Consider the following 27,188-nt stretch of genomic DNA (forward strand, 5'->3'; position numbering starts at 1 on the left):
ATCTTACACGTTAATCTTACCATATTTGCCACAATCTGGCTTAAAATTTAAACTATGTGGGGTATGTGATATTTGTTTTGGGGGCTATGGAGGACTTCAAAGGGAGAGGTGATTGTTCTCCAGAGAAACTGAAAAAAGAAATACAAATGAGACCTGTGTAATTTCCAACCAGAAACACGGGCATTGAAACTCTGTCTTAGTCATCTAGTGCTGCCATAACAGAAATAACACAAGTGGATGACTTTACCAAAGAGAAATTTATTCTCTCACAGTCTAGTAGGCTACAAGTCGAAAATCAGGGGGTCAGTTCCAGGAGAAGGCATTCTCTGTCGGCTCTGGAGGAATGTCCTTGTCATCAGTCTTCCCCTGGACTGAGAGCTTCTCCGCGCAGGGACCCAGGATCCAAAGGATGTGCTCCGATCCTGGCACTGTTTCTTTGTGGTATGATGTCCCCCTGTCTCTGCTTGCTTCCCTTTTCTTTTATCTCTTGTAAGATAAAAGATGGTGCAGGCCACACCCCAGGGAAACTCCCTTTACACTGGATCAGGGATGTGACTTTAGTAAGGGTGTTACAATCCCACCATAATCTTCTTTAACATAAAATTACAGTCACAAAATCGAGGACAACCACACAATACTGGGAATCACAGCCCAGACAAATTGATACACACATTTTTTGGGGGACATAATTCAATCCATGACACTAGTTTTGTTTTGTTTTTTTTTAACATATTACTCTTATATATACATAAAAAGGAAAGTATAAGACAAATGAATTGGTTAAGGTATTTCTAAAACTTCTTCACATTCAGATTCCAAATCTTTCAAATCACTTTTTAAGTCACACTCCTCAAAGTCTGTGTTCTCCTGCATACTTTCATCTTCTGTGGCATTAAGAGTGTTGGCAAAATAGCATTTCTGAAAAAAAGCGTGCTTCAGCTGTTGTTCCCAGGATTTTCTTCGAGGATACTGCCACTCATCTCTACGGTTGGATGTTGTTGCTTTCTTAATTATATCAGAAGATGTCAATGTAAGTTTTAAGTAAAGAACTAGCATTTATTTTCTATCCCCAAGTGGTCCTTAGCAATTTTTTATTTGTCTGTTTGTTTTTGGCAGAAACATCACAGTATTGCAGGAACAACAACCAAGTTTACATGTATAAATAATGACAACTATGAGATAACTGCTGCTTGGCTCCACAGGTTTTAAAATGTATCAACTGTAAGATGTAATAATTCCAGAGATGTTAAAGGCTAAAGCTGATGTATTTTTGAATCAACTGAATATGGTATGGGAGCTATCATGAAGGAACCCTTTTTTACCTGCTAGTCCCATAATAAGCACTTTATAGGTATACACTGTCATGTCCACAACTGTTTTATGAAGTAAACATTATTAAGTGGATGAGCCTATATAGCTTGAATGACGTGACCACTACAACAACTAAGAAATCCTAAAGCCAAGTTTCTTACCACTGTGCTATTTATAATGCCAATTATGAAAAAAAGGCTTATATGGTTAAAAGCAGAGTTTTGGACGCATACACTCCCTTCCTTACTGACCATTAGATCTATTGGAACATACGCAGCCTCTAGATTTCATTATCAGGAAAAAAAAAAATAACTGGCTGTTGATGTGGAATGATGGGCACCTTGGGTGATCATCATAAAAATTCGTGATAGTAATTGGGGGAAATATTGAATATAATAAGTGATGAGTTTTAGATATTAGGAAAGCAAATTAAAAAAAAAAAAAAAAAAAGACCAACGGCTAGAGACCCTAACAGGGTCTGAGATTTGGGCAAAAGTCATAAACAAAGCTGGTGGCAACACCCTGCATGGATCTTTAGGTATAGTTTCAATTATGATTAAACACATCCCTCTACTCAGCAAATAAATTGGTAGACAGTTTATGTGAGAACTTAACTGCAATTTGTAATCATTTATACAGTGTTGAATGTGGGATCAACATCAGAACAGCCTGCATTAAATGGCATTTCATTAATGTTCCCTGTTTCATGAAAGGTGAAAACATCTGTCAAGGTTCATACCCTATCCTCTGTCACACAGTTTAGTGGTCCTGGCAGCCCCTGCAAAGAAGTTTAGGTTTTGAATAGGAATGAATCCTAAAACATACTAACTGAATTGGCGAGAAGTAAATGAGCACTCTTACTATCCATTCCCTGTGGAGCTAGATTTATCCAAATCTTTTTTCTCATACAAACACGTGTTAATTATAGACACTACATATATATATAATAAATATACATAGTAAGAAATATATATATAACCATTTTAACCATTTGTTTATATTTAGTAGTAAAATAACTGATATACAAAAAAATGTGTTTCTTTACTTAATCCACTTTTACATGTGCGTATCAGTATGCTGTTTAAATTAAGATTTAAAAACTCTGAATTGTTTTTGACATTGGAATTGACTGGTTAGCTTTAGAAAGAAGTGATGACAAAAAAAAAAAAAAAAAACTTCTACAACATGAGCATAACGTGTGGAGGAACTGCTAGATAGCTGTTAAGTTTACATACGGAAAGGCTGTTTATTTTCTTGCCTCAATCCACATTAAGGCCACATTAGCAGTTTTGGTCTGATGTCAGGATACTTCCACAGATAAACTCCAACGTGGTCTTAATTATAACAATGATATGACAATTTTGAAACTATAGCTTAGAGTAGTAATCAATCATTCCAGCATTGTCATGTTGTTTGGGGAATAATTTTATAGCAGAAAAATTGATAGATATAATCTTGAATTTCTCTATTATTTATAGGAAGATCTAATTCCAGACATCTGGGAAAATTTCCCAGTACTGGGGGAATTATAAAAGGTTACTTGTGACAAAATTAGTAATAAGTGTATTAAAGAATACCCTCTTACATATAAAAATATATGCTTAATAATTAATACAACTATCTAGATTTCCTATCATCCTATCAAAGGGAAGGAAGACTTTATAAGACCTTGCTGACATTTTGCAATATAAACTTCTATGCCCATATAAGAAGTACAGCCAGAATGCTCCTTAGAAGCAAGGATGGCAAGACTACATCTCACATACTTTGGATATGTTATCAGGAGGGATCAGTCCCTGGAGAAGGACATTATGCTTGGTAAAGTAGAGGGTCATGGAAAAAGAGGAAGACCCTCAACGAGATGAACTGACACAGTGGCTGCAATGATGGGCTCAAGCATAGCTACAATTGTGAGGATGGTACAGGACCAGGCAGTGTTTTGTTCTGTTGAATGTAGGGTCACTATAAGTCAGAGCCGACTTGACAGCATCTAACAACAACAACATGACCATATAAACGTCCATATACAAATATCAACTAGTATATGAACCTTGTCTCTCAGAAATGAAAAGGTGACTTTTTCTCTCCACCCCAAGTTCATAAAAGCTTTGTTAGGATAATTTGAACAGATAAGTAAGAGTAATGGTGTTTCTCGTTCTGGCATTGATTACCTTACAACTTAGATGATAGGTTAAAAACATCAACAACAATGATACCTTCAAAACAGTAATTAGATACATATGCATTAAGTGCTAATATGCAATGTTTGTGTGAGATGCTTCAAGGGATACCTAGAGGGGTTGGAAACAGATACTACTACTCTTAAGGATTATACAATCCAGTGGGGAAGAAGTAGGAGGATAAAACAAGTGTACAAAAGTGTATAATTCTAGACAGAATATAATAAATTATATTAAGAGAGGTTATTTAGTATAATTGGGATTCAAAAGTGGGAGATTGTATTAGTTTGGGGGGACTGAAAATACCTCAGGTAGAAGGAGGCATTGAGTTTTTAAGGAGAAGGAAAAGAAGTCTGGGAAGAGAGAGAAAGAAGAAAGACTTTTACCTAAGTAGGAGAAAAATTAATAAAAGCAAATGCATGCAGCCAGAATGACCTTGGGAATTAGCAATATTGAGGTAGTCAATTGGAGTGTAGAGTTCACTTAGACAAGTAACTGGCAACAAGGATAAAGCAGTGGGTTATGCTATGAAGAGGCTATTAGTGTACTATGAATTATAGTTTTAAGGTGTTTCTAACTTTGTCTGCTATTGCAGCCCAAATTCCTTTAACAGAGACCACTGCTGGGTAAAATACGCATTGGGGAGGGCATGATTTGGGGGAATTGAATTGGAAGAGCATTATTTGTGACTCCATGTGACAGCATGATTTGGGGGAATTGAACTGGAAGAGCTGCAGAGAATCTCAGTAGATTCTTCTGTAGTATACTCCCCCTCCTCCTTTTTTTTTTTTTTTTTGAAGGAGGTAAAAGACTTCCCACTGTGGAGCCTGCATAATTCCTGTGTAGGGACAGACTGAAGCAGAACTCCCTGTTCAAGGTCAATAGTGGGAGGATGAGGAAGTGATAGTATTCACTTAGAAGCTAGAGGTATGTGTGTATATATACTTATAATGGGTCCAAGACTTCAAATTCCTCTAGGAAATACACGTGCTTCCTGGCTTTTAAGATTAAAAAGATTTAGCTATAAAAACGAACAACTTAGAAATATTCCCCTCCTCAATGCTGTGCACTTTTATAAAATTCAATATTTTTGGCAGATTACTTATTATTTGAGAAAAAATTGGCATAATTGTATTTCAGTTTGCCTCTATTCTCTGCATGTATAAAGCAGGTGTGAAGGCATATTAAAACTCGGCTGATGAAGTTATAATATCAGGTCATTTTGAACTTTGCAAAAATATTCTCTTATTTCTTGCTCTGTTAAGGATAATGAACTACATAATGAGAATCAACAGGAGTTGTTATTATATTCAGTGGAAAATATTTTGTAATCATTTCTCCTTTTTAAATCAAGCTTGTTAAGGATGTGCAACAGGAGTTCAAAAAATTGAGAAGGCTAAACATATAATACCAATGTTTAAATTTCAATTTCAGATTTAACCTATTACTATTCATATAAAAAAAGACTTAAGTATTAAAAGATTGCTTCCTTTTAGAACTTCCTAATATAATTTTATAGATGTCTTTGGGACCAGTCTTAAAATTTATATAATACAAGAAAATTTTTTTACCTCAAGTCATTGTGTTATTGTTGTTGTTAGGTGCTGTCAAGCCAATTTTGATTCATAGCGACTCCAGGTGACAGTAGAACCACCCCATAGGGTTTTCTAGACAGTAATCTTTACAGGAGCAGATCACCAGGTCTTTCTTCTGCGGAGCCGCTGAGTGGGTTCAAACCACCAGTCTTTCAGTTAGCAATCGGGAGCTTAATTGCTGCACCACCAGGGCTTTTCAAGGTATCATCCAATGTTAAAAACAGAATTACCAATGTATTTAACCAGAAGAAGTCAAAGCTAGGAGTTTATATGACATAATTTTACTTTAGAGTGAAAAGAATTGCTTTTACTTTCTCCAGTACATTAACTATCTCCAGTTGCTACCATTTGTGATATGGGTTCCAAAAGACAATATTTCAATACGAAGCATTTTATGGCAATTTTTGTGCATTGCAGAGAGTATATTATAAAATGTTATTCAAGACTGTGTGAAAAGCAATTATACAAAAATTGTTTTATTCTATTATTCTTTTTATGTTTTAATTTTGAACCAACCTCAAAATTACAGAAAAATTAAAAGTACAGTATCAATAATTTTTTCCCCCAGACCATTTGGATGAAGTTGTTAAAATGATGCTCCATTACCTTCAATACTTTAGTACGTATTTCCTATAAACAAGGACATTCTCATATACATCACCACACATAATAAACAAAATTAGGAAATTAACCGTGATACATTGTTGTCAACTAATCATTAGACCTCATTCAAGTTGACTAATTTGTCCAAAATATCCTTTATAGGAAAATGATCTAGTTCAGAATCAAGTGTTATATTTAGATGTCATGTTTTGTCAGTCTCTTTCAATCTGGAATAGTTCCTCATAACTGACCCTTGATGAATACGTGACTACTATTTCGTAGAATATTTTTCAGTTAGTGTTTGCCTGATGTTTCCTCTTGATTGTTGTTTTTTGTTGCTGTTGAGTTGGTTCCCATGTGTCTTAGTCATCTAGTGCTGCTATAACAGAAATACCACAAGTGGTTGGCTTTAACAAAGAGAAATTTTTTTCCTCACAGTCTAGTAGGCTACAAGTCCAAATTCAGGGCGTCAGCTCCAGGGGAAGGCTTTCTCTCTCTGTCGGCCTTCTCATCAATATTTCCCCGAACTGGGAGCTTCTCTGCGCAGGGACCCAAAGTCCAAAGGATGCGCTCTGGTCCTGGCACTACTTTCTTGGTGGTATGAGGTCCCTCACTCTCTGCTTGCTTTCCTTTTCTTTTATCTCTTCTAAGATAAAAGGTGGTGCAGGCCACACCCCAGGGAAACTCTCTTTACATTGAATCAGAGATATGACCTAAAAAAGGGGGTAAAAATCCAACCGAATCCTCTTTAACATAAAATTACAATCACAAAATGGAGGACAACCACACAATACTGCGAATCATGGCCCAGCCAAATTGATACACACGTTTTTGGGGGGACATAATTCAATCCATGACACTACGGCCACCCCATGTACACACAAAATGAATCTTGTGGCATCTTCATCAACATTGGTATGCTTGAGTCCATTTTTTGTAGCCACTGTGTATTTTGAGTACATTTCAACCTAGGGGACTCATCTTATAGCACTATATTGGACAATATTCTGTCGTGATTTAAAGGGCTTTCATTGACTAATTTTTGGAAGTACATAGCCAGGCCTTCCTAATCTGTCTTAGTCTGAAAGCTCTGCTGAAGCCTGTCCACTATGGGTGACTCTGCTGGCACTGGAAATACTGGTGGCATAGCTTCCAGCATCATAGTAACATATAAGACACCACAGTACAACAAACTGACAGATGGTGGTGGTCCTCTTGATTAGATTCTGTATCTGCATCTTGGAAAAGAAAATCAACAGAAAAAAGGTCATGTTGTCATTGTATCACATCAAGGGCACATGATTTTGATTTGCTCCATTACTGATGATGCTAACTTTGATCACTGGACTATGGTGATGTCTATCATACTTCTTCATTAGGGAGACACTTGAGACTATGTAAACATAATATTCTTCATCAAACATTCAAGTTATTCATTCATTTATTTATATCAATATGGATCCATGGTTTCCCATTTTATTTAATGGATTATGATTTGTTACTTTCATTATTTGTTTTGGTATTCTACTTGTCCCATATATGACCAGTGGGAGACCCTTCAAGCAGGTTTCTATGGGCTTTTGATATGTCCTCTTCTTCCTTACTTTCTGGCACAAGATCCTCTAGGCACTTCTTATATTTTTCCTATTTCAGCCCTCTGCAATCAGCCATTTCTCCAAGGATCCCTGGCTCTTTTTATTGGAACTTTATATATATATATATATATATACACACACACACACACATATATACATATATATGTGCATATATACACTTTATACACATATACACACAGAAACACATACACACTAAAAAGACTCAGTAAATCAGGGGTAAGACCAGTAGCCAGTTCTCCTCTCACAGTAGGATTATTTTCCTACTTCTTTGAAGTTAGACATGATTATGTGACTTGCTTTAACAATAAAACAACATAAATCACTTCTGGATGTAAGAACTTAATTGCTTATACTTGACTCTCCAACTATCTTCTTCCCCCGGCATGGGGATTGTCGAAGCAGGTCTTGTTATGGAGGTTATACAACACTGAGCCATTTCATGGAAGACAGACTGCCCTGGAGAGTTACCTAAACCTGTAGCAGAACTTCCCATGAGAAATAAATAAATCTTGTTCTTCTAAATTACTGAACTTCCAGGCAGTTTGTTATTGCAGCACAAACTAGTCTATCCTTACTAATACACACGAAAAAACTCTTTGCCATCAAGCTGATTTTGACTCATAGCAACCCTATAGGACAGAGAAGAACTGTCCCATAGGGTTTTCAAGGAGTGGCTGGTGGATTCGAAATGCCCACCTTTTGGTTAGCAGCTGAGCTCTTAACCACTGCACCACCAGGCCTCCTTACTAATAGAAGAGGTTATCTGATCTACAGCATAATGTTTAAAGGTGAGGTTCTGACTGTTTTAGCATTTATTTTGTAAATCCAAATAAATACTTTGCACATGAAATGGCCCTGTAAGTTATTTCTCCAGATAATAGTATACTTTCATGTCTGAGCATTCAATATATAATTTTCCTAAAGTGATCTTTTCCTTTAAGATTATCACAGTGAATTTCTGTACATAAAAATTAAAAACATTTTTGGACCATACAAAACACTAATTCTTGGGAAATACTAGAAAGACCTACTTTTGTGTAGAATTACAGAGTCCTCTAATTAACAGGGAAAACATATTTTAAATCCTTCTGTAAATATAGTTCCAAAATCATTTAAAAAATTGCTCAGAATTAGCTATGACCTATTTTGAGGAAGAGAAAATGTGTTTTAGTGTCCAGTAGATAATAGGTATTATTGAATGCTAAATTCTTTATCAAATATTTCATATAATTATACCATTTTTTGTAAATGTTATTAACAGAAATAAATAGCAGCAGATTCATCATTGATAGAGTGTCCACCATTGTTTCTATTTAAAATTATGTTTTGAATTCAATGTCTTCATGATTTACTATATAAACATCTATAATTTTCCATCATGACTTGCATATAATACAGCTACTAGACTTAATTAAAAATTATAGAAGTCCCACCCTTTCAAACTAACGGGGCAATGCATATCAAAGAGTAATCATAAATTTCTGCCTTTAAAACATTTTATGACCTTTCAGTGTGAAGCATCATGTCTATTGAAATAATGATCTGGTGAGTTCTGCAAGCATGGCAAAATCTGTCATGTGACTCAGGGGGTAAAGAGCCACTCATTACTAGTCACACAGCAAGTGTCTGCAGAGAATAATGGATTTACAGGAAGCAAGGTGACCACAGATCTAATTTTAATGAAGCCCATGACATAATCTGAGCTGATAGAGTCTGAAGTCTGAATATAATCTATACAAGGTTAGAAGTCCTGTCTGACAAAATAAGGAATATAACTTTCTGTCTAAAAGATTCTATTTTTTCTATTAGGTATGTTCAGTAGATACATATATATATATATTTTTCATAGCAAGGAATTAAGGTTATATGAAGGTGATGAGAAAAAAGTTTCTGAACACTATAATGAAAATTCTAAATTTTTGCATGCATTATCATTTTTTAATATGTAAAAATTTTCACTCATGTCTTAGGGCCAGGTAATTATATTTTTGCATAGGTATTACATACACAGATAGCAAGTTTTATTAAATAAGAATACTATCAGATTCTACTGCTAAAATTTTTTATAAAGAGAAAAATACAAAAGGTATAGGTAACCTCATAAAACCCTAATAACTGAAATTGGTAATCTGGGGGGATACAGAGAGAAACACATACTATAAATACAAATCATTATTTATCAGTGCTAAATGTGAATAAAGAGAAGGGCCATTTAGCTTGATAATATTAAAATAACATACAGCAATTTTCCTGAGAAAGAACATGCCTTAATGTGACAGAACTTGATTTGCTTCTATGCTTTCCTTACTCCTATGTTATCTTCCAGAATGACAAGATTAAGTATAACATTATATCACCCAGTCACACAGAGGCCAAATTAGCATTTGGATATAAGCTTGAGAGACAATTACCAAGAGCCTTGTATTTCTCAATAAAGCTTGCACAAGTGAGTATGACTATGTGACAAATCTTGCTTTGTTCACCCAGTAGGGTGAAGTGATTTAGGAGCAACATATTTTAAAAATGAACACAATCTACAAGGTAGAATTCTGTACCTCAGAGCCTACATTCAAAACCCTGAATGGTAGAAAATCCACATAATTTTCAGTGAGGCAGTAATCATACTGGTATGCTGGCATCTACTTCATTTTACTTTTTAACTTTATATGCTAATTTATGAGGAGGTAGAATATGATTTCAAAGAAAAAAATGACTACTGAAACATAGAGAAAACAATCAAATCAGGCATCTAGAATTGCGGGGGTTATTTTCAGACCTTTCAGTGGGTTTAACATCTTAGAGTGGAAAGAATTATTAAGAGGGTAAAAAATAAAACAAAACAACAAACTGAGTTCACTTTTAAAAGCATTTCTTCTTTTTATCAAAGGTCCATCCAGTCTCAAAAGTAATTTTGAGAACAGAACTGATCTGTCCAATACCTCAAGAGATAGTAAATCCTCTTGCATTGCTGGGCTTCTGGTAGTTGGTTTTCATAGAACATTATCTCTTCCAGGCTACACAAAGAAAATGACAACAAAACAAAACTCAAGTCCCTTCTGAAGCTGGTGATCTTACCTTCTTCACCTGCATAGGCCAAAATGGACCGAGCGCGTATCTGTTTCCCTTCTGTGGTTTTCCCTGAGCAGGTGTGTGAGCAGGAGGACCAAGAAGACCACATGCTGAGCACACAGTCCTTCGGGCATGGGGCATCACAGGCAACAGGGATGGGGAAGATGGCATCTCTGCACAGCTGTCTGTCAACTTCTTCTCCTGGGAAAGACATGATCACCAACAGTCTATCATTGTTAAATCATTGTAAAATGAGCGACTGAAACCAGATGGGGACCCAGATAAATTAGATTATATCCCCTTTGGTCTTAGTTAAAAAGAAAGCCAACGTATTCATTACAAGAGAGATACTGCATACAGCCAGATATTAGAAGAACACCAGGAGCTTGTGTGTGGGTGTGTGTATACCTCCAAATGAGATTCTTATTATCAGAAGCTTAGGTGTGGATCAGGTATTAACTAAGAGTATTTTTATGCTACAGATAGCTGTCCATAAAGTGATTTTTATGCTTATTAGACTTGAAATAAAGAGCATTGATGAAATTTGTTCCCCTCTTTCCTGGAAATGAGCCATCATTGACAAATAATGACTATATCCATAGCATGTGCCACGTGTTTTCATGAACGAACTTATTGGTATCTCTTTCACAAACTCTCTTGTATCTCCCACAGAATTTATTTTTGTATGATTGGCAATCTTTTACTTTCATAAAAAATTGAGATTGTTTGTTGCAGATTGCCAAGAAATTTAAATGATAACATAGCAATATCAAACCACTGCTTAATGTGGTCATACTGGGAGAGGGAGAGAACAAAGACAAGGCAAGCAAATGAGAGAAGTTAAGATGGTGTCACTCCAGGGCTTAAAATTCTTCAGTAATTTACTGTTGTTCTAAAGACTAGATTTCTTAAAAGTTTGTAACACCTCAAATGACCTGGCTCCTGTTTCCCTTTCTAGCCTCATCTCACTTCACTCCCTCTGTCCTTGAAGATTTTGTCATGTGGATCAGGTCCCATTTCTTTTATCCATGCTAAGCTCTTTCGCTTACAAGTCTTCATTTCATATGTTGTTCTCCAGCCTGGGGCTCCTGGCTCCCAGTACATACACTTTTTCTTTAGTCTAATTAATCCTGCTTTTTCTTCCATTCTCAGTTTAGAAAAATTTTCCACGGCAAGTGTTCCGTGATACCACCATCCCGAGCCTACTGCTCCACATACAGGTTTTGTAATACCCTATTTCCCCCATGGGCATTTTCTTGTTTGCTTCTAACCCCATTAAACTCTAAGCTTTGGACAAGGACCATACCTGTTTTATTCACGATTGTATTCTCAATGTCTAGTACGGATATTTGCAAAATATTGACATTCCCCTAGTATTTATTGAATGAATGAATGAATGAATGAGATATACAAAAGGCCAAAGAGAAAGAAAAATGCCAAAGATAATCAAAAGAATTAAAAATAATGACCCAAAGGGAGTATGAGAAAAAGTCTGAACTCTGTAGCTTAGCTGGGTAAGTGGGGCACTAACTAGGCTGTGGAACAACATACAAACAAGCAGAAATTCATCTGTCATTTTGTTATAGAATATATCCACAATTCTGGATGAATACATCAGAAATGTGTGCCTCAGGACACACCAGACATTCAGATAAGAAGGAGTGAATGACCATGCCCTTCCTCACTGCTATTGGATGAACAGCTCAAAGCTGTTTCTCCCTGATGCAGGTTTTGGAGCATCATTTTAACGTACAGTCCTTTATTCATACAGTTGAAAAACAAGACAGAAAATCAGAAATCAACTGGAAATGTTCTAACATGTTAATAGCTATTAGCTTGCAAGGCCTTAAATCATTTGACAAAGTCAGAAGTCCATTGGAATGCACTTACATATTAATAGCCACTAGTTTGCAAGGCCTTAAATTATTAGATTTTCTCACTAAGTAATGAAGACTCATTAAGATCACAACTGCATCATCATTGTATCATTCATTCTTCTGTAGTTACCCTGAAATTTCTATGGGATGTCCTTTAAATTCTGTTTTTATTGGCTTTAGGGTTTGGCTTATATCCCAATAAAATTGTATGATAGATATAGATAGCATATACATGGGTAGGTAGGTAGAATACAAAACATCACTATAGTAAAAGGCATTTAATATTTTTCCTACTAACTTTCTACTTGGTGCAAGTGGGGCTTGCGCATGTCTTACTTTCTTCATTGCTTTTTTTTTTTTTTTATTGTACCATCTACCCTCTCTCATTTATGTTTCCAATGTTCTGTGGAAAGCAAGGCAAGGTGAGGATACAGTCTATAGTTAACCAAGAGTTAGAGTTTTATGCTTTCTCTAGCAGTTACTCAATTGTTTCTACTTGGAAAATTTTAATTCGTTCTGCAGCAAATGAGAGTTTCCTACACATATGTTATTAGATTAGCTTGCATGGCATTAAGTGATATATTTTTGATTGTTGTAGTGTTTACTTAAGGAATGTACAACATTAACCTTTCTTGCTTTTTGAGTTATTCTTTTTTTCTATTTGTGTCCCGTATCTTATTTAGCTCTTTTTCATTTGTGTTGTTCTGCTTAGCCAGCTGTCTTTTTTTTCCTGAAGGCACATTACTTAAACCCACGGAGCATACCTTAAACTGCTGTGAAAACATTAAGACCCACTTCAGATGCAACCTTTTCCACCAAGATTTCCCTGATGTTTTCAGCCCTTACTGTGCTCTCCCCATGCGTGTTCTTGTCTGCTGACCTCTCTGATCTCAAGGCCATCACTCCCTCCCATTTACATTATGGCATTATGTCCTAACCATGATGTTTTGTTTTGTTTTCTTTTCCCTTTCCTCTTATGAACCAAGCTCATTGTTGCCTCAGAGCCTTTGAACTTTTCCTTTACGTGAAACTCTCGGATCTTTACATGGCAAACTGCTTCTCAACAGTCAGGTCTCCGTTCAACTGTCTCCTCCCTACAGAAGACTTCATTGACCATCTACAGACTCTCACAGTAATTTTATTTTCTTCATAGTTTTAATCACATTCCGAAACTGTTTTTATTGATTGTCTGATTAGATGTATATACCGTCTGGCCCTACCACTAGACTAAAAGCCCAATGAGGGCATGATCCTTATCTGTCTTGTTCATTACTTTGTACCCAGTACCTAGAAAGTATCTGACAGAGACTAGACACTAAATAATTCTTGTTAAATGAATAGATTAATTAATTAATTTTAAGCTATTGTGCCAGGAAACAGAATGTCGGACTAGATAAGTATGGATCTAAGTCCAGTTATTTCTTAAATTGCCATATACTGTATTCGAATTCTCTAGGATATTGCTAAAGTTTAGCCAGCGGGCAGGCAGCATACACATCACCCTGAGTTAACTGGAAATACAGCTTCCCATATCCCACATATTGAATCCAAACCTGCATTTTTTAAAAAGATCACCAGCTGATTCATATGCTCATAAAATCCAAAAAACATTTCTCTAGGATTTTTCTTCCTTTGTTAGCTTGTGGCTCAGTTAGAATCAGGAACAGCTGTATAAAACAAATTCATTTGGATCTTATACATAGTATCATTTGCTTCTCTGCAGAACTTGCTTCTATACTTTACACAGAGTATATGTGATAAAAACATTCATTTAATGAATAGTTATTGACTGTCCATCTTGTGTCAAGCACTGTGATATGAATATTATGTACATAATCTCATTTAATTCTCACAACAACCTTTTGACCAAAACCCATTGCTGTCGAGTTGATTCCCGTTAATAGTGACCCTACAGGACAGAGCAGAACTGGCCCACAGGGTTTCCAAGGAGCTGCTGGTTAATTTGAACTGCCGACCTTTTGGTTAGCAGCCGATCTCTTAACCACTGCACCACCAGGGCTCCAACCTTCTAACATAAGTATTAATATCTATTTTTTACTTACAAAAGACTTGGAGACTCAGAAAGTTTGTAAACTTTCTCAAATAGCAGATTTTTACTAAAAGAGCAGAGTTTTGAATTGAGACCTAACCAATTTCTCAATCCACCTTTTAACTGTCTTTTAACAGTCAGAGAGAACTGAAGATGCCCAGACAGTTAATAATGAATTGGCCTTTGTCTACAAAGAAGTCAGGAAATAAACACCATGATGCATCGTGCCAGCCACACAGTGCCTCAAATACAAAAAGAGTGTGCATTGTTGACATGGCCACAGTCAGATATTTTAGCTTATATCTATTGAACAAACAGCAATGGATCTGTGAGAATATGGGATTATTCAGATATTTGACTCTGCTTTCAATGAAAGCTTTAATTAACTCGGCTAATTGGCCACAAACTGGAACCCTTAAGAACTATGCTTTTTTTAAGCTACATCCTCAGCATTCCAGGAACAGGTCATCTGGAAAACTTTAGGGAAACAAAAAAAGTTGGACCTTTGACTATCACTGGCAACTCCATAGTTCATCATCTACAGCTACCTTCTGAAGCTGTGGCTTTTATCTTATTTTCTTATATAAGGAGTGACCCTGGAAATAAGGTCTCTACTAATAAGAGCAGCAGAAAGTAATTTCATACCTCTTCCTCACATTAAAACTTGTTTTTGATTGATAAATGACATTATTTTGCTTAGATAAGAATTGTTTTGCATGACATTACTTTAGAGACTTGCCTTTGTTGCTGTTGCCCTCTAGTCGATTCTGACTCATAGTGACCCTGTAAGACAAGAGTAGAGCTGCCCCACAGGGTTTCCAAGCAGCGCCTGGTGGATTTGAACTGCCGGTCTTTTGGTTAGCAGCCATAGCTCTTAACCACTGCACCAGCAGGGCTCCACTTCAGAAAACAGACTGTAGTAAATTCATCAACATGCACATACCCAAATATTAGGGTAATTTATACTCTTTCCATATACAGAAATATATCACTATTATTGGGATGTTTACCATTTCTTCTTGTTGTTAGGTGCCGTAGAGTCCATTTCAACTCATAGCAACTCCCTGTGACAGAGCAATGCTGCCGGATAGAGTTTTCTCAACTGTAATCTTTATGGGGGAGCCCTGGTTGCTCAGTGGTTAAGAGCTCAGGTGCTAACCAAAAGTTCGGCAGTTCAAGTCCACCAGCCACTCCTTGGAAACCCTATGGGGCAGTTCTACTCTGTCCTAGAGGGTCACTATGAGTCAGACTCGACGGCAACAGGTTTGGTTTTGGTTTGGTAATCTTTACAGGAGCAGATCACCAGGTCTTTTCTCCTGCTGGTGGGTTTGAACTGCCAACCTTTGGGTTACCAGCCAGGCGCTTAACCATTGTGCCACCATGCTACTTTTCCACTTAGGAAATTCCCTTATTCTGTATTACCTGCTCTACTACTGGGATATTTTCAACTACCAGATGTCCCCAGTATATAACCATCTGAGGTTTTGATTTTCTGGTTGTGCAAGCCATTCAATCCGGGTGGATACGTCTGATGATCACTACTGTGACCGATGTAGTACTACCACTGATACAGGCGTGGGCCAATGCAGCTTGTTTTTCTTCTTTTCGTCTGTCTGAAGACAATTTCTTAGCCAGATTCTGAATGTGATGTCAAAAACGTTCAGGATTCTGTCATGCACGCCATTGTGTATTAAATATACTGTTTTTTGGTGCACATTTACCAACAAATAGTTTCAAAAGACTGTCTTGCATTTATATAGCTCATTTTTCCCCAAGAAGCTCCAGGTATTTTAACCTAACCTGCAAAAGGATATATTTTACATGAAAAATATAACAGAACTAAATGAATGAACCACTGTCTACATCTTACAGCTTATATCTTACTTTGAAGCCTTAACTGAAGCATGTCTAATTGGTTTAAACTTGTGTGTGATGCCCTATGCAATAGGTTGAGAAATAAAATGGAAGTGCTTGGTTTTATTCATTTTTATGAGCTCAAAACAAGACTTAAAAGTTTAAGTGGGTGTGCCTTCATTTAATTTCTTTTTTTCCCAAATGCGATTATAAGGACATATTTTTAATAATTTATTCTTTTAAAAAGCTTAAACATACATGATTGATATTTTCAAATTCACTCCAAAATTTTCCCTTATTTGGTCTATTTACATGAGCACCACCTACCTCTCTTCCAAAATGCCCCTTTCTATTTTACTCTGTCTCACATTACCGGGCTAAGAGAATTAAACATCTGTTTGAGGTAATTACACTAGAAATCCACGAAGATTTCCATAGAAATAAAACAAACTGAGAATTGAAATCAGAGGATAGATTTTCTTTTTCCCCTTTTGTAAAAGTATATACTGAAAGCTTATTGCATTCATTGTGTTAGAGATTAAAACTAATATAAAACATAAGCTGTAGTTCTTCTTTTCAAAGTTTTTATAGTTTAGGTGTTAAGAATACAAAAGTTAATAAATTCAAAATTATAATTAATTGTGTTTTAATATAAGACATAATTATTCTTTGTCTCCATTCCTTAAATACCTCTTGTATCATTCTCATTTCTTTTTAATCTTGGACATGTGCAGATTATTATGAATGATTTTAAAAGTCACAGTAGTAGTACATGCAATGCACCTCTAGAAGGCATTGTAAGTAGAAACTCATCAACATAACAGAATTGACAGTTGGCTAAGCAGAAAGGAGAAATTAAAGCAGGGAGAGACCGGATACAGAGACAAGATCAAAAAGCACATTATTTAGAGTTCCCAGTATTGTAATTTTGGAGTTAGATTTCTCTTGCCAGATCTATACAAACTCTATAGTAATCCTGAGAATTATAATTGATTTGTTATTTTTTGCATTCTTAAGAAATTGTCTTAAAAGTTCACATTTACTTTTTTTTGGTAGAAATATATGTAACACAACATTTGCCAATTCAACATTTTTCATTTGTACAATTCAGGGGCACCAATTATATCACCAATATTCCAAATTTCTGTCACCATAAACAGAAACTCACTGCTTTCTAAACAATAATCCCTGTACCCCCCGTAACCACTATTAAACTTTGATCTCTATACATTTGCCTATTCTAGGTATTTCATCTAAGTGAGATCATATAATATTTGTCCTTTGGGACTGACTGACTTCACTCAGCATAATGTTTTCAAGGTTCATCCACCTTGTATCATGTATCAGGACTTCATTTCTCTTTAAGGCCGAGTAATAGTCCATTGTATGTATACACCATACTTTGTTTATCTATTAATCTGTTGATTGACTTTTGATAGTCAAACATATCTACATATTTATTTATTAATAATCTTGTTCCAAAAAAGAATTCAAATGGAAAAAGAGTGGAGTCTCATATTTATATGGGCCATTCTAGAAAGCATTTTCATAAAACCATTTTATTTGAACTTCTTAACGACCATAATATATGTAGAACCAGTATCACTCTCAGTCAGCTTAATGAAGTAGAAGTTCCAGGAACTGAGTCTTCTAACTCTTTCTTCATTCACCTTCTTGAAGAGAAGCTATACATCTCTTCATTTTAAATGGGAAGTTTCTAAATCTCTCCACTCTCTCTGTCATCACAACCAGGTACTGAGTTTGATTTGTTCAGTTTACTAAGTATCTCTTGAATTCATGCTCTCTTTCAGTCCACTGCAGTTTCCTCAGGTCCCCTGCTGCATCCATCACATTTTGCCTGTAGTCCATTATCTACCCTGACCCCCAGGGCATGTTTCTAAAATGCAAATTTGATCATCACAGTCATTACCAGGGCATAGAAAGTCCTCATCTTCTGCCACTGCCTCATGTTTTCCCTACATTCTAGCTACATAGAGTACTTGCTTTTCCATGAAGTGATGTGCTTTCTCATTCCTCTGCCATTTTGCATATGTTCTCCCTGCCGGTTGGCCCCATGTTCTTGCTAAGTCATCTTTTAGGACTGGATTTTCTACCTCTATCAACCGTCTTCGATTTTCTTAAATTCCCCACATGGAGTTGTGCTCCATTGTCTCTACTCCCACAGCATCACAGACATATCACTTTTAAGGCTTTTTGTAACTGGCTATTTACACACCTCTTAGCCCTATTGGCCTATGAGCACCTTCATGTTAGGTTTGTGTCTTATTCAATGTCTTTGTATCTGAAATACTTGGTTCAATGACTGTCACAATAAATCTGTGTTGGACAAGTGAACCAAGAGACCAAAAATCCCAGGATATACCTTGCTTCTCTGTAAAATCGGTGGTACTTACACATTTTTAATTGTTCGGTTACTATCAACCTTTATCAAATACAGTATTGCACTGGGCAAACCTGCTGCAAAAGACCTCTTTAAAGTGTTAAAAAGCAAAGATGTCACTTTGAAGACTAAGGTGTACCTAACCCAAGCCCTGGTATTTTCAATTGCCTCATATGCATGTGAAAGCTGGACAATGAATAACGAAGACGGAAGAAGAATTGATACATTTGAACTATGATGTTGGCAAAGAATATTAAATATACCACGGACTGCCAGATGAATGAATAAATCTGTCTTGGAAGAAGTACAGCCAGAATGCTCCTTAGAAGCAAGGATGGCGAGACTTCGTCTCACATACTTTGGACATGTTATAAGCAGGGACCAGTCCCTGGAGAAGGACATCATGTTTGGTAAAGTAGAGGGTCAGCGAAAAAGAGAAAGACCCTCAATGAGATGGATTGACACAGTGGCTGCAACAATGGGCTCAAACATAGCAATGATTGTGAGGATAGTGAAGGACCAGGCAGTGTTTCATTCTGTTGTACATAAGGTCGCCATGAGTTGGAACTGACTTGACGACATCTAACAACATCATCAACTTTTATAACCAATTTATAATATGAATATTATCTTTAGCCTCACTTTTTCTTTCCTTGTTTCCAACTCTTTATTTACTCATTGACTTTTAAATATTTTTAAGCTATCTAGGTTCTTCACATTATGATTTACAGGTTTTCCTCCTTTTTTCATCATTTTCTTCAAAATCCTTTCTATTCTTAATGAGCTTGTCTTTTATGTTCCCATTATGCTCTCCTCCATGTAGTCTTTCTTTCTTCATTTTGTTATCTCAAGTCTCTGTCTGTGTTTTCATTCCTTTATGACCTGAACAAAATGAATTGGTTGACCTTGAGGTAAAAGGATGCCTCCTTTCCCCTGGCAGCATCTACTTTCCAATTCCAGGCCCTGCTGTAGTCAATAATACAACCTCTAACTTTGTATTTGAGATAGAACCCATTCTAATACAGTGTAGTAAAGAGCACAATTTGTTGGAAATGAATGATGAAAAATTAGGTCTGAGGTCAACCATAACTGTGTTTTTTTTTTTTTGTTTCACTGAATTTAAGTCACCCTTAGTATAAATTGCTCATGCAATGAGCAGAACATTAGGCAAGCGTTTCTCAGTTACTTACATCCACAATTTTCCCTCTAATAACTTGGTGAAGGTCTTCACTTAAGGATAGGCAGAGAAAAAGGGTGTTGTTTATTCTCTAACAAGCTCAGCATGGGACCTGTGACTTCTGCCCTTGTTTAACATCAACTATCATGGCACATTTTTATGTGTGTTCTTTATGTGTATATATTATGAGTAATGTATATGCATATGTACTTTAGGAATAAAGATATAAGACATGTTGTCTTAAGTGAAATAAATATTTTTACGCTCTTTCTTGTTATCCTTTTTTTGTCTGCCTGAAAGTACCAAAGTAACCTGCTTTGTTTATTTTCAGTGACTAAGCTGTGAACTGGTTTATGTTTCTAGAAATCACTTTAGAAACTCTAGAAAATTCAAATAATATCTGTCTTTGGCACTACTGGAGATGAAACAAAGTTTTACTCATTTTTTCCTTCCCCAGATTTATTTTATCTGTCCAGTTTTCAATAGCTCTTGTGACTTCATTCCTCTGAATGGTTTTTGAGCTTTAAATTTTCTACAATGTTAATTTCACCTCCTCCAAATTTATGCTTTTAGTAATTAGAAGTCAAATCATCCTGTTCAAATTCCAGCTCAACTATTTACCAACTACATGCTCTTGAGATAATGAATTAGCCATTCTAAGATTCAGTTTCCTGGTCTGTAGAATGGAAGCTAGTGATAGCATCTTGTTGTGAGCATTAAATGACAATTTTTAATATTTTAAATGTTAAGGGCCTAGCATTGTGTCTGGCACACAGTCAAAAAATGTTATCTATAACAATGGTACCATGCCTACTTTTAACATCTGCCTGTGGAGGAGTTGACCGTCCCTTCCATACCACTATGGGAATGGATCTACTCCACTATAAATCACTGTATTCCAATCAACTTGAATTAATGTGTTTAATCATTTTTTCCTAATTTTGTTTATAAATGGGCTAGCAAGTTGGTAGAGGTAAAATGTCATTACACTAAACTGATAACATAAGCTTGATCATTCAATGATTTTGTATTTTTTAAAGTGCTAAGGTTGTGAGAAAATACAAAAGTTACAGGAAAAGTCATTTTATGCAATTATGATTATTAAATCTTATAGTTTATATTTTGAAAATTATTTATACCATCTTTTGGGCCTCAATAAAAATTTTAATTGAAAATTATAATATGGAATATTTAGCTCACAGTGTTAAGCAAAAGTCCCAGGACATACAGCATTCTATAATGCTCTTTTAGTCCCTTTTCTTTCTATGGACTGTTTAATTTATATCAAGTTTTAAAAATTGTAAGTTACAGAGCTGCACACAAATACTTTCAATCTTCAAAGCCTCTCAGGCATCTCTTAAACAAGAAGGAAAAAAAAAGTATTCTGTAAGTAAGTGCTATGACACAGTTACAGTGAACTATACTGTTGCTGTTATTAGGTGTCCTCGAGTTGATTCCAAATCAGTGACCCCATGTGACAGAGTAGAACTGCCCCATAGGGTTTTCTAGGCTGTAATCTTTAAGAAGCGGATCACCAGGTCCCACAGAGCTGCCTGTGGGTTCGAACTGCAGACCTTTCAGTTAGCAGGCCAGTGCTTAGCCATTGTGCCACTATTAGAGTGTCAATACTACTAAATAAGAGAAATATAGTCATTTTGAATGGTTATCAATATAATCACCAAAATAGTTACATTTATTATAATCTATTGGTTTAATTAGTTTAACTTGAAAAGCTTACATAAATAGACAGCTTCACATCAAGTACTTCAATAGAACTCAATTAACTCTGAGATGAAATACAATTCCTGTGCTGACCTCTCCAGAGTTGTCCTTCCTCACACTAAGGAATTCTGCTGTCTCCCAGTAGGTCCTGTAAGGAAGCTAGCAGGATTCTTCGTAGATGAAGACGTGTAACCCTTTTGTTTTGTAATGTTTTTTCAGATCTTGGTTACCCTATATACTTTCTTTGAGGGATTCACACATTTCTAATCTGTCATGCAAATTATCAACCAAATAGTCTGCCAATCACACTGCGGTGACTATATCACATCCACCAATGACTCCTTCTAATTCTCCAGATCAAGCATGCATTCTTGTCCGCTGTGTTTTAAGACATTCCACCATCTGCCCCTACTTGACATCTTGCAAGTCCATTTCCCATGCCCTGGGTAGAGCTGCAAAAAGACAAGGCTCAGTTGGACTTCACTGCCTGAATAGGATGACTTCAAGTCTTTACCTACCCTTTAGGGCTAGGTTAAAAACCAGTTTCAATTTATAAATTTTCTTGTTTAAGACAATTTTTTGTCGGCTCTCTTTCTACACTTCTACTTTTTGAGATTCCTTTCATATTCATAAAAATAAAGAATAATTATTCCACAGATAGTTATTCCAAGATCACAATGTGCAAATCAATCTACTGAGTAACGGAAAAATTACAAAGAAACTTTAAATAGACCTATATTTGACTGTGGAAACTTGCTGGGATTGGTAAGAAGATAAAATGACATAAAATATTATGTTTATCCCATAAAAACATACACCAATAAACCTTGTGTAAAATGTTTGCTCACGATGGAAACTGTGGATTGATGGAGTGATCAGAGGTGGCGCAGGTCATAAAGGACGGTTCTTTGAAGGCAGTGAAATTTTAAGAGGGTTTTGAAGGAAGGAAGTTTAAGTGATTGAAAATGAGGAAAGGAGATTGAGCTACATGGAAAGGCTTTGAAGTAGAAACTAATCCAAAGAGTTAACCATCATCAATAAAATTTTTAAAAGATCTTCCCTTCTGTCCTCTGATGATCCCTACATAGAAATAATTAAAAGTTTGAACTACAAAGATTAAGCTAAGATCCATGACTGAGTAAGTCACTGTTTGTCCTTTTAATCTTTATAGTTGTAGTGGAATGTTTGCTAGCAAATCATAGGAAAAGAATCCCAGAGAAAATGAAGTTTTGGTGATTGGGGAAGTGTTCTATTAATCGGTTTAAAAGCTGCTCTCTTCATATTGGAAACCACTAGTCTTTTAGGAACTTTCAGCCCATTTTATCAATAGTTAACATTTACAAAATGTTGCTCACGGCCACTTCAAAGTTATCAACAATCAGAAAATTTCTAATAAAAATATATGCGGCTTATAAAGAGTATCATCAGCACAACAACTCAGATAGAAAGTCTCTGATAAAGTGAAACCAAACATGATCAATGAACGTTTGCAGAAAGCAAACCTGAGCACCCTATTAAATGTTCATATCTGTACTGATAAAGAAGGACCCGGTTAATCTAGAATGGGCCAAAATGGCACTTAGGAACCAGTCATCATATGTAAAAATTAAAGGATAATGAGAACAAGGATCCTGAACCAATGGAGGAACATTATTCTAGCTCACAGGTTCCTAAACTAGAGGGATTTTCTAAGTATTCCTATCTTCAGGCCCTATCAGAAATTTTCTCAACTGGATCTACAGAGGAAGACCATTTTAAAAAGATCCCCAAAGGATCTCTTAATTGTTCTTTTAATTCACACTGTCTCATTATAATTTGAAAAGAAAAACAAAAAAACATGCAACTTGATTTTCTCCCCAATCTAAATCTGCCTATAACTGCAACTCCAGGTAAAATGACTTAATATAGTTATTTCACTGTTACTTCTCTATTTAAAAATCTGTAATAGTTTCACTCTGATTATTACATCCAGGGGAGAGGGGAAAGGAAACAGCACTTTTGAGGAACTACTATATGCCAAGCAGGTGATCATCATGACAGTTCAAGGGGTGAAGATTTTTTTAAATTACGTTTACAGCTTTTGAAACTCCAACAGAGTTTTTTCCCCTTGCCCGAAGTGACCAGCTATTTAGTTGTACAGTCAGGATTTCAAGCCCAGATTCTTGGGCTCCAAAGTCTGTATTTTCTCCATTGTGATATGATAACTTCTAGGCAGAAGCATCTAATAAAAAAAAAACAAAAAACAAAACCCATTGGCACTGAGTTGATTCCGACTCATAATGACACTATAGGACAGGGTAGAACTGCCCCGTAGGGTTTCCAAGGGGCTGGCTGGTGGATTCAAACTGCTGACCTTTTGGTTAGTAGCCCAAGCTCTAAACCACTGTGCCACCAGGGCTCCAAAGCATCTAATAGGCACTTGATAAAAACTGGTAAAACCAAAAAGTTTACCCAAATCTTGAGATCATTTTCCAAAAGATCATTTTCTCCAAGAGCATACTATATCCTTAAAACGTAGCCTATCTATGTAGATCTGTGTCTTGGTTATCTAGTGCTGCTAAAACAGAAATACCACAAGTGGATGGCTTTAACAAAGAGAAATTTATTCTCTCACAGTTTAGGAGGCGAGAATCTGAATTCAGAGTGCTATCTCCAAGGGAAAGCTTTCTCTCTCTTTCAGTCCTGGAGAAAGATATTTGTCATCAATCTTCTCCTGATCTAGGAGCTTCTCAGCACAGGGACCCTGGATCTGAAAGATGCACTCTGCTTCTGGCATTACTTTCTTGGTGGTATGAGGTCCCTCTGTCTCTCTGCTCTTTTCTCTCTTTTATATATTAAAAGAGATTGACTCAAGATACAACCTAATCTTGTAGACTGAATCCTGCCTCAACATAACTGCCTCTAATCCTGTGCCTCATTAACATCATAGAGGTAGGATTTACAACACACAGGAAAATTATATCAGATGACAAAATGATGGATGATCACACAATACTGGGAATCATGGCCTAACCAAGTTGACACACATTTTTGGGGGACACAACTCAATCCATAACAATCTGGAAATCATGAATTCCATGACTTTAGGAAACGGAACCAAGGTACAGAGGTAACTTTTCATAAATGGATGTTTAATTTCTTTTTTTTTCTTCTATACTGTGTAATTGTTTCTGTCATTTCAGTAATGCTTTTATGAGCAACTTGACCTTTGATGCATTTTTTTTCCAAGCTTGTAGTTTAATAAATTGCCAGAAACTGTACATTGATAAGGAGCGTTTAAAACAAAAATTGCTCTGGCTTACAAAGCAATGTTTATTCAGATGAAATTTCATCTGATTTATAATTTAACCTTTGGCTTTACTTGTTTACTCTGCATACATATACTGTCTTACATTATAATTTCATAAACTGTGGCTCAGAACATACACAATATCTAGGTCAATAAGCTTTAAGAAGATCATTGCTCACATGTGCTTATGAGAATAAATATTAACAAAAATATTAACCAAATAAGTAAAGAAAGGACCAAGTAAGAGAAATAAATACTACTTGCACACATGAATGCTTTTTCTAAAGATCAACCAGGATACTAAGGCAAGCATTATCACATTCACATACAAACTGACAGCACTATTATGCCCCAGTTCTACAGTAGCTGCTAAACAGTATCAATGGAGATAACATAAAATCAATTTGAATACTTTCTATTGTAAAAATATATCTTCTAGCATTGTATGCCAAGACACTGCTCTCTAGAAGCCATTAAAAAAATTAAAACCTCTACTGAACTAGAGAAATCTTAAAAAGTGCTTGGTTTATGTGTACATCTGAAAACTAGAACAGAGGCTGCCTATTTGATCAAACAAGGAGAGAAGATGCAGGCCGAATGAGTCCCATAGCAAATCTGCTAAAATTTTTATGTCTTTACCCTGAGGGTAGGAATAATAAGCTACTCTGCTTGGGTTTGGGCAGACTTAAAAAGCCAGGGAGAAAATGGATGAGATAAAATACACAGAACCAAAATGATGGGGATTTTTGGAGTTAAGATTTTTTAGACAAGTCAAGGTACTGGGAAGTCAATGGAGTGAACAACTGAGATTAAAATAGGAGAATATTTTCAGCTATGCTATTAAGATCACAGCGGAAACCCTGGTGGCACTGTGGTTAAGAGCTCCGGCTGCTAATCAAAAAGTCATCAGTTTGAATGCACCAGACGCTCCTTGGACACCCTATGGGGCAGTTCTACTCTGTCCTATAGAGTCACTATGAGTCGGAATCCACTCAATGGTAACAGGTGTGGTTTTCAACGGGTATTAAGATCATAATTTTTCAAATGATAAATTCTACAATGAGTCAGATGTATAAACATATGCTGTTATCATTTGAATACCATGCTCCTAATTTCTAGTGTAAAGAACATAAACATTAAATCACAATCTAGAACTAATAATTCCTAATATATATTGAGCATTAAATGAGTCCGGGTGGCATAATGATTACGTGCTTAGCTGCTAACTGAAAGATTCAGGGTTCAAACATACCTAGCGGCTCTGTGGGAGAAAGATCTGGCGATTTGCTTCTGTAAAGATAACAGCTTAGAAAACTCTATGAGGAAATTCTACTCTTTCATATGGGGTCACTATGAGTTGAAATTGACTCGATTGCACCTAACAAAAATTGAGCATTATTATCTGCTAGGCAAAGGAGCCCTGGTGGCACAGTGGTCAAGCACTCAGCTGCTAACCGAAAAGTCGGTGGTTCAAACCCACCAGCCGCTCCTCAGGATAAACATGTGACAGTCTGCTTCCCTAAAGATTACAGCCCTGGAAACCCTACTGGGCAGTTCTGCTCTGATCTATATGGTAGCTATGAGTTTGAATCGACTTGATAGCAATGGGTTTGGTGGTTTTGGTTTATCTATTAGGCACTAATGTTTTACATGTTTTAACTGATATAATCAACAACTCTATGAGGTAGGCATGATTATCATACCTATATAGTCCAAACCAAAAACCCGTTGCCATCGAGTCGATTCCAACTCATAGAGACCCTAAATGACAGAGTAGAACTGCTCTACATGGTTTCCAAGGAGTGCCTGGTAGATTCCAACTGACAAGCTTTTGGTTAGCAGCCATAGCTCTTAACCACTATGCTATCAGGGTTTCCACCCATACAACAGAGGATGAAATTGAGGCATGGAGGTGGAGTTGAGTAACATGCGCAAGGTTACACAGGGCTGCCTCTCTTAGTATTGATGGAAAATTTGCTTGATTTATCTGCTATCTCTTATGATTCTCCAGTGGCCAGAAAGGATGTGGGTGATGATATAGTTTAAAAATTAGGAAATGAGGTCCATAGAAAAGAAAAGACTTACTGAAGATCACACTCCAAGTTAGCAATAAAATTGAGTTTCTAATATTCCATTACCATATGGAGCTGGTGTTTAGGGATGCAACATTTGTCCATTTTCTCATGTGTGAAGCCACATAGTCAATAGATTACAGATATTACCTCCTCAGCATTGTGCTCAGTTATCTGATGCACCAAGGAAACAAATACAAATTATACTTCTCCCGGGCAAAATGGCACTCTAGGCAGAAGCACCACGCCGTCCCTCCACAGCAAAGATCTGAAAAACTAAGCTGAACAGAGAATACAACAATCCTGAAACCCTAAAACATCAAATGAAGAGATAAAGAACTCAGCCAAGCACCAAATGGAGTGAGAAAACTG

General features: G+C 36.2%; 1 protein-coding gene across 1 annotated transcript in view; it reads right to left on the reverse strand.

The window, feature by feature from the left end:
* The window catches only part of THSD7A (thrombospondin type 1 domain containing 7A), a 277,288-nt gene that overhangs the window by 92,934 nt on the left and 157,166 nt on the right, over positions 1–27,188 (reverse strand). The window contains exon 7 of the mRNA XM_004389354.1: positions 10,381–10,575. Within this exon, the coding sequence (XP_004389411.1) occupies positions 10,381–10,575 (195 nt within the window). The remainder of the gene's footprint in view (positions 1–10,380; positions 10,576–27,188) is intronic.

The sequence above is a fragment of the Trichechus manatus genome, unplaced genomic scaffold (genome assembly GCF_000243295.1).
Source record: "Trichechus manatus latirostris isolate Lorelei unplaced genomic scaffold, TriManLat1.0 scaffold00242, whole genome shotgun sequence".
NCBI classification, from domain to species: Eukaryota; Metazoa; Chordata; class Mammalia; order Sirenia; family Trichechidae; genus Trichechus; species Trichechus manatus.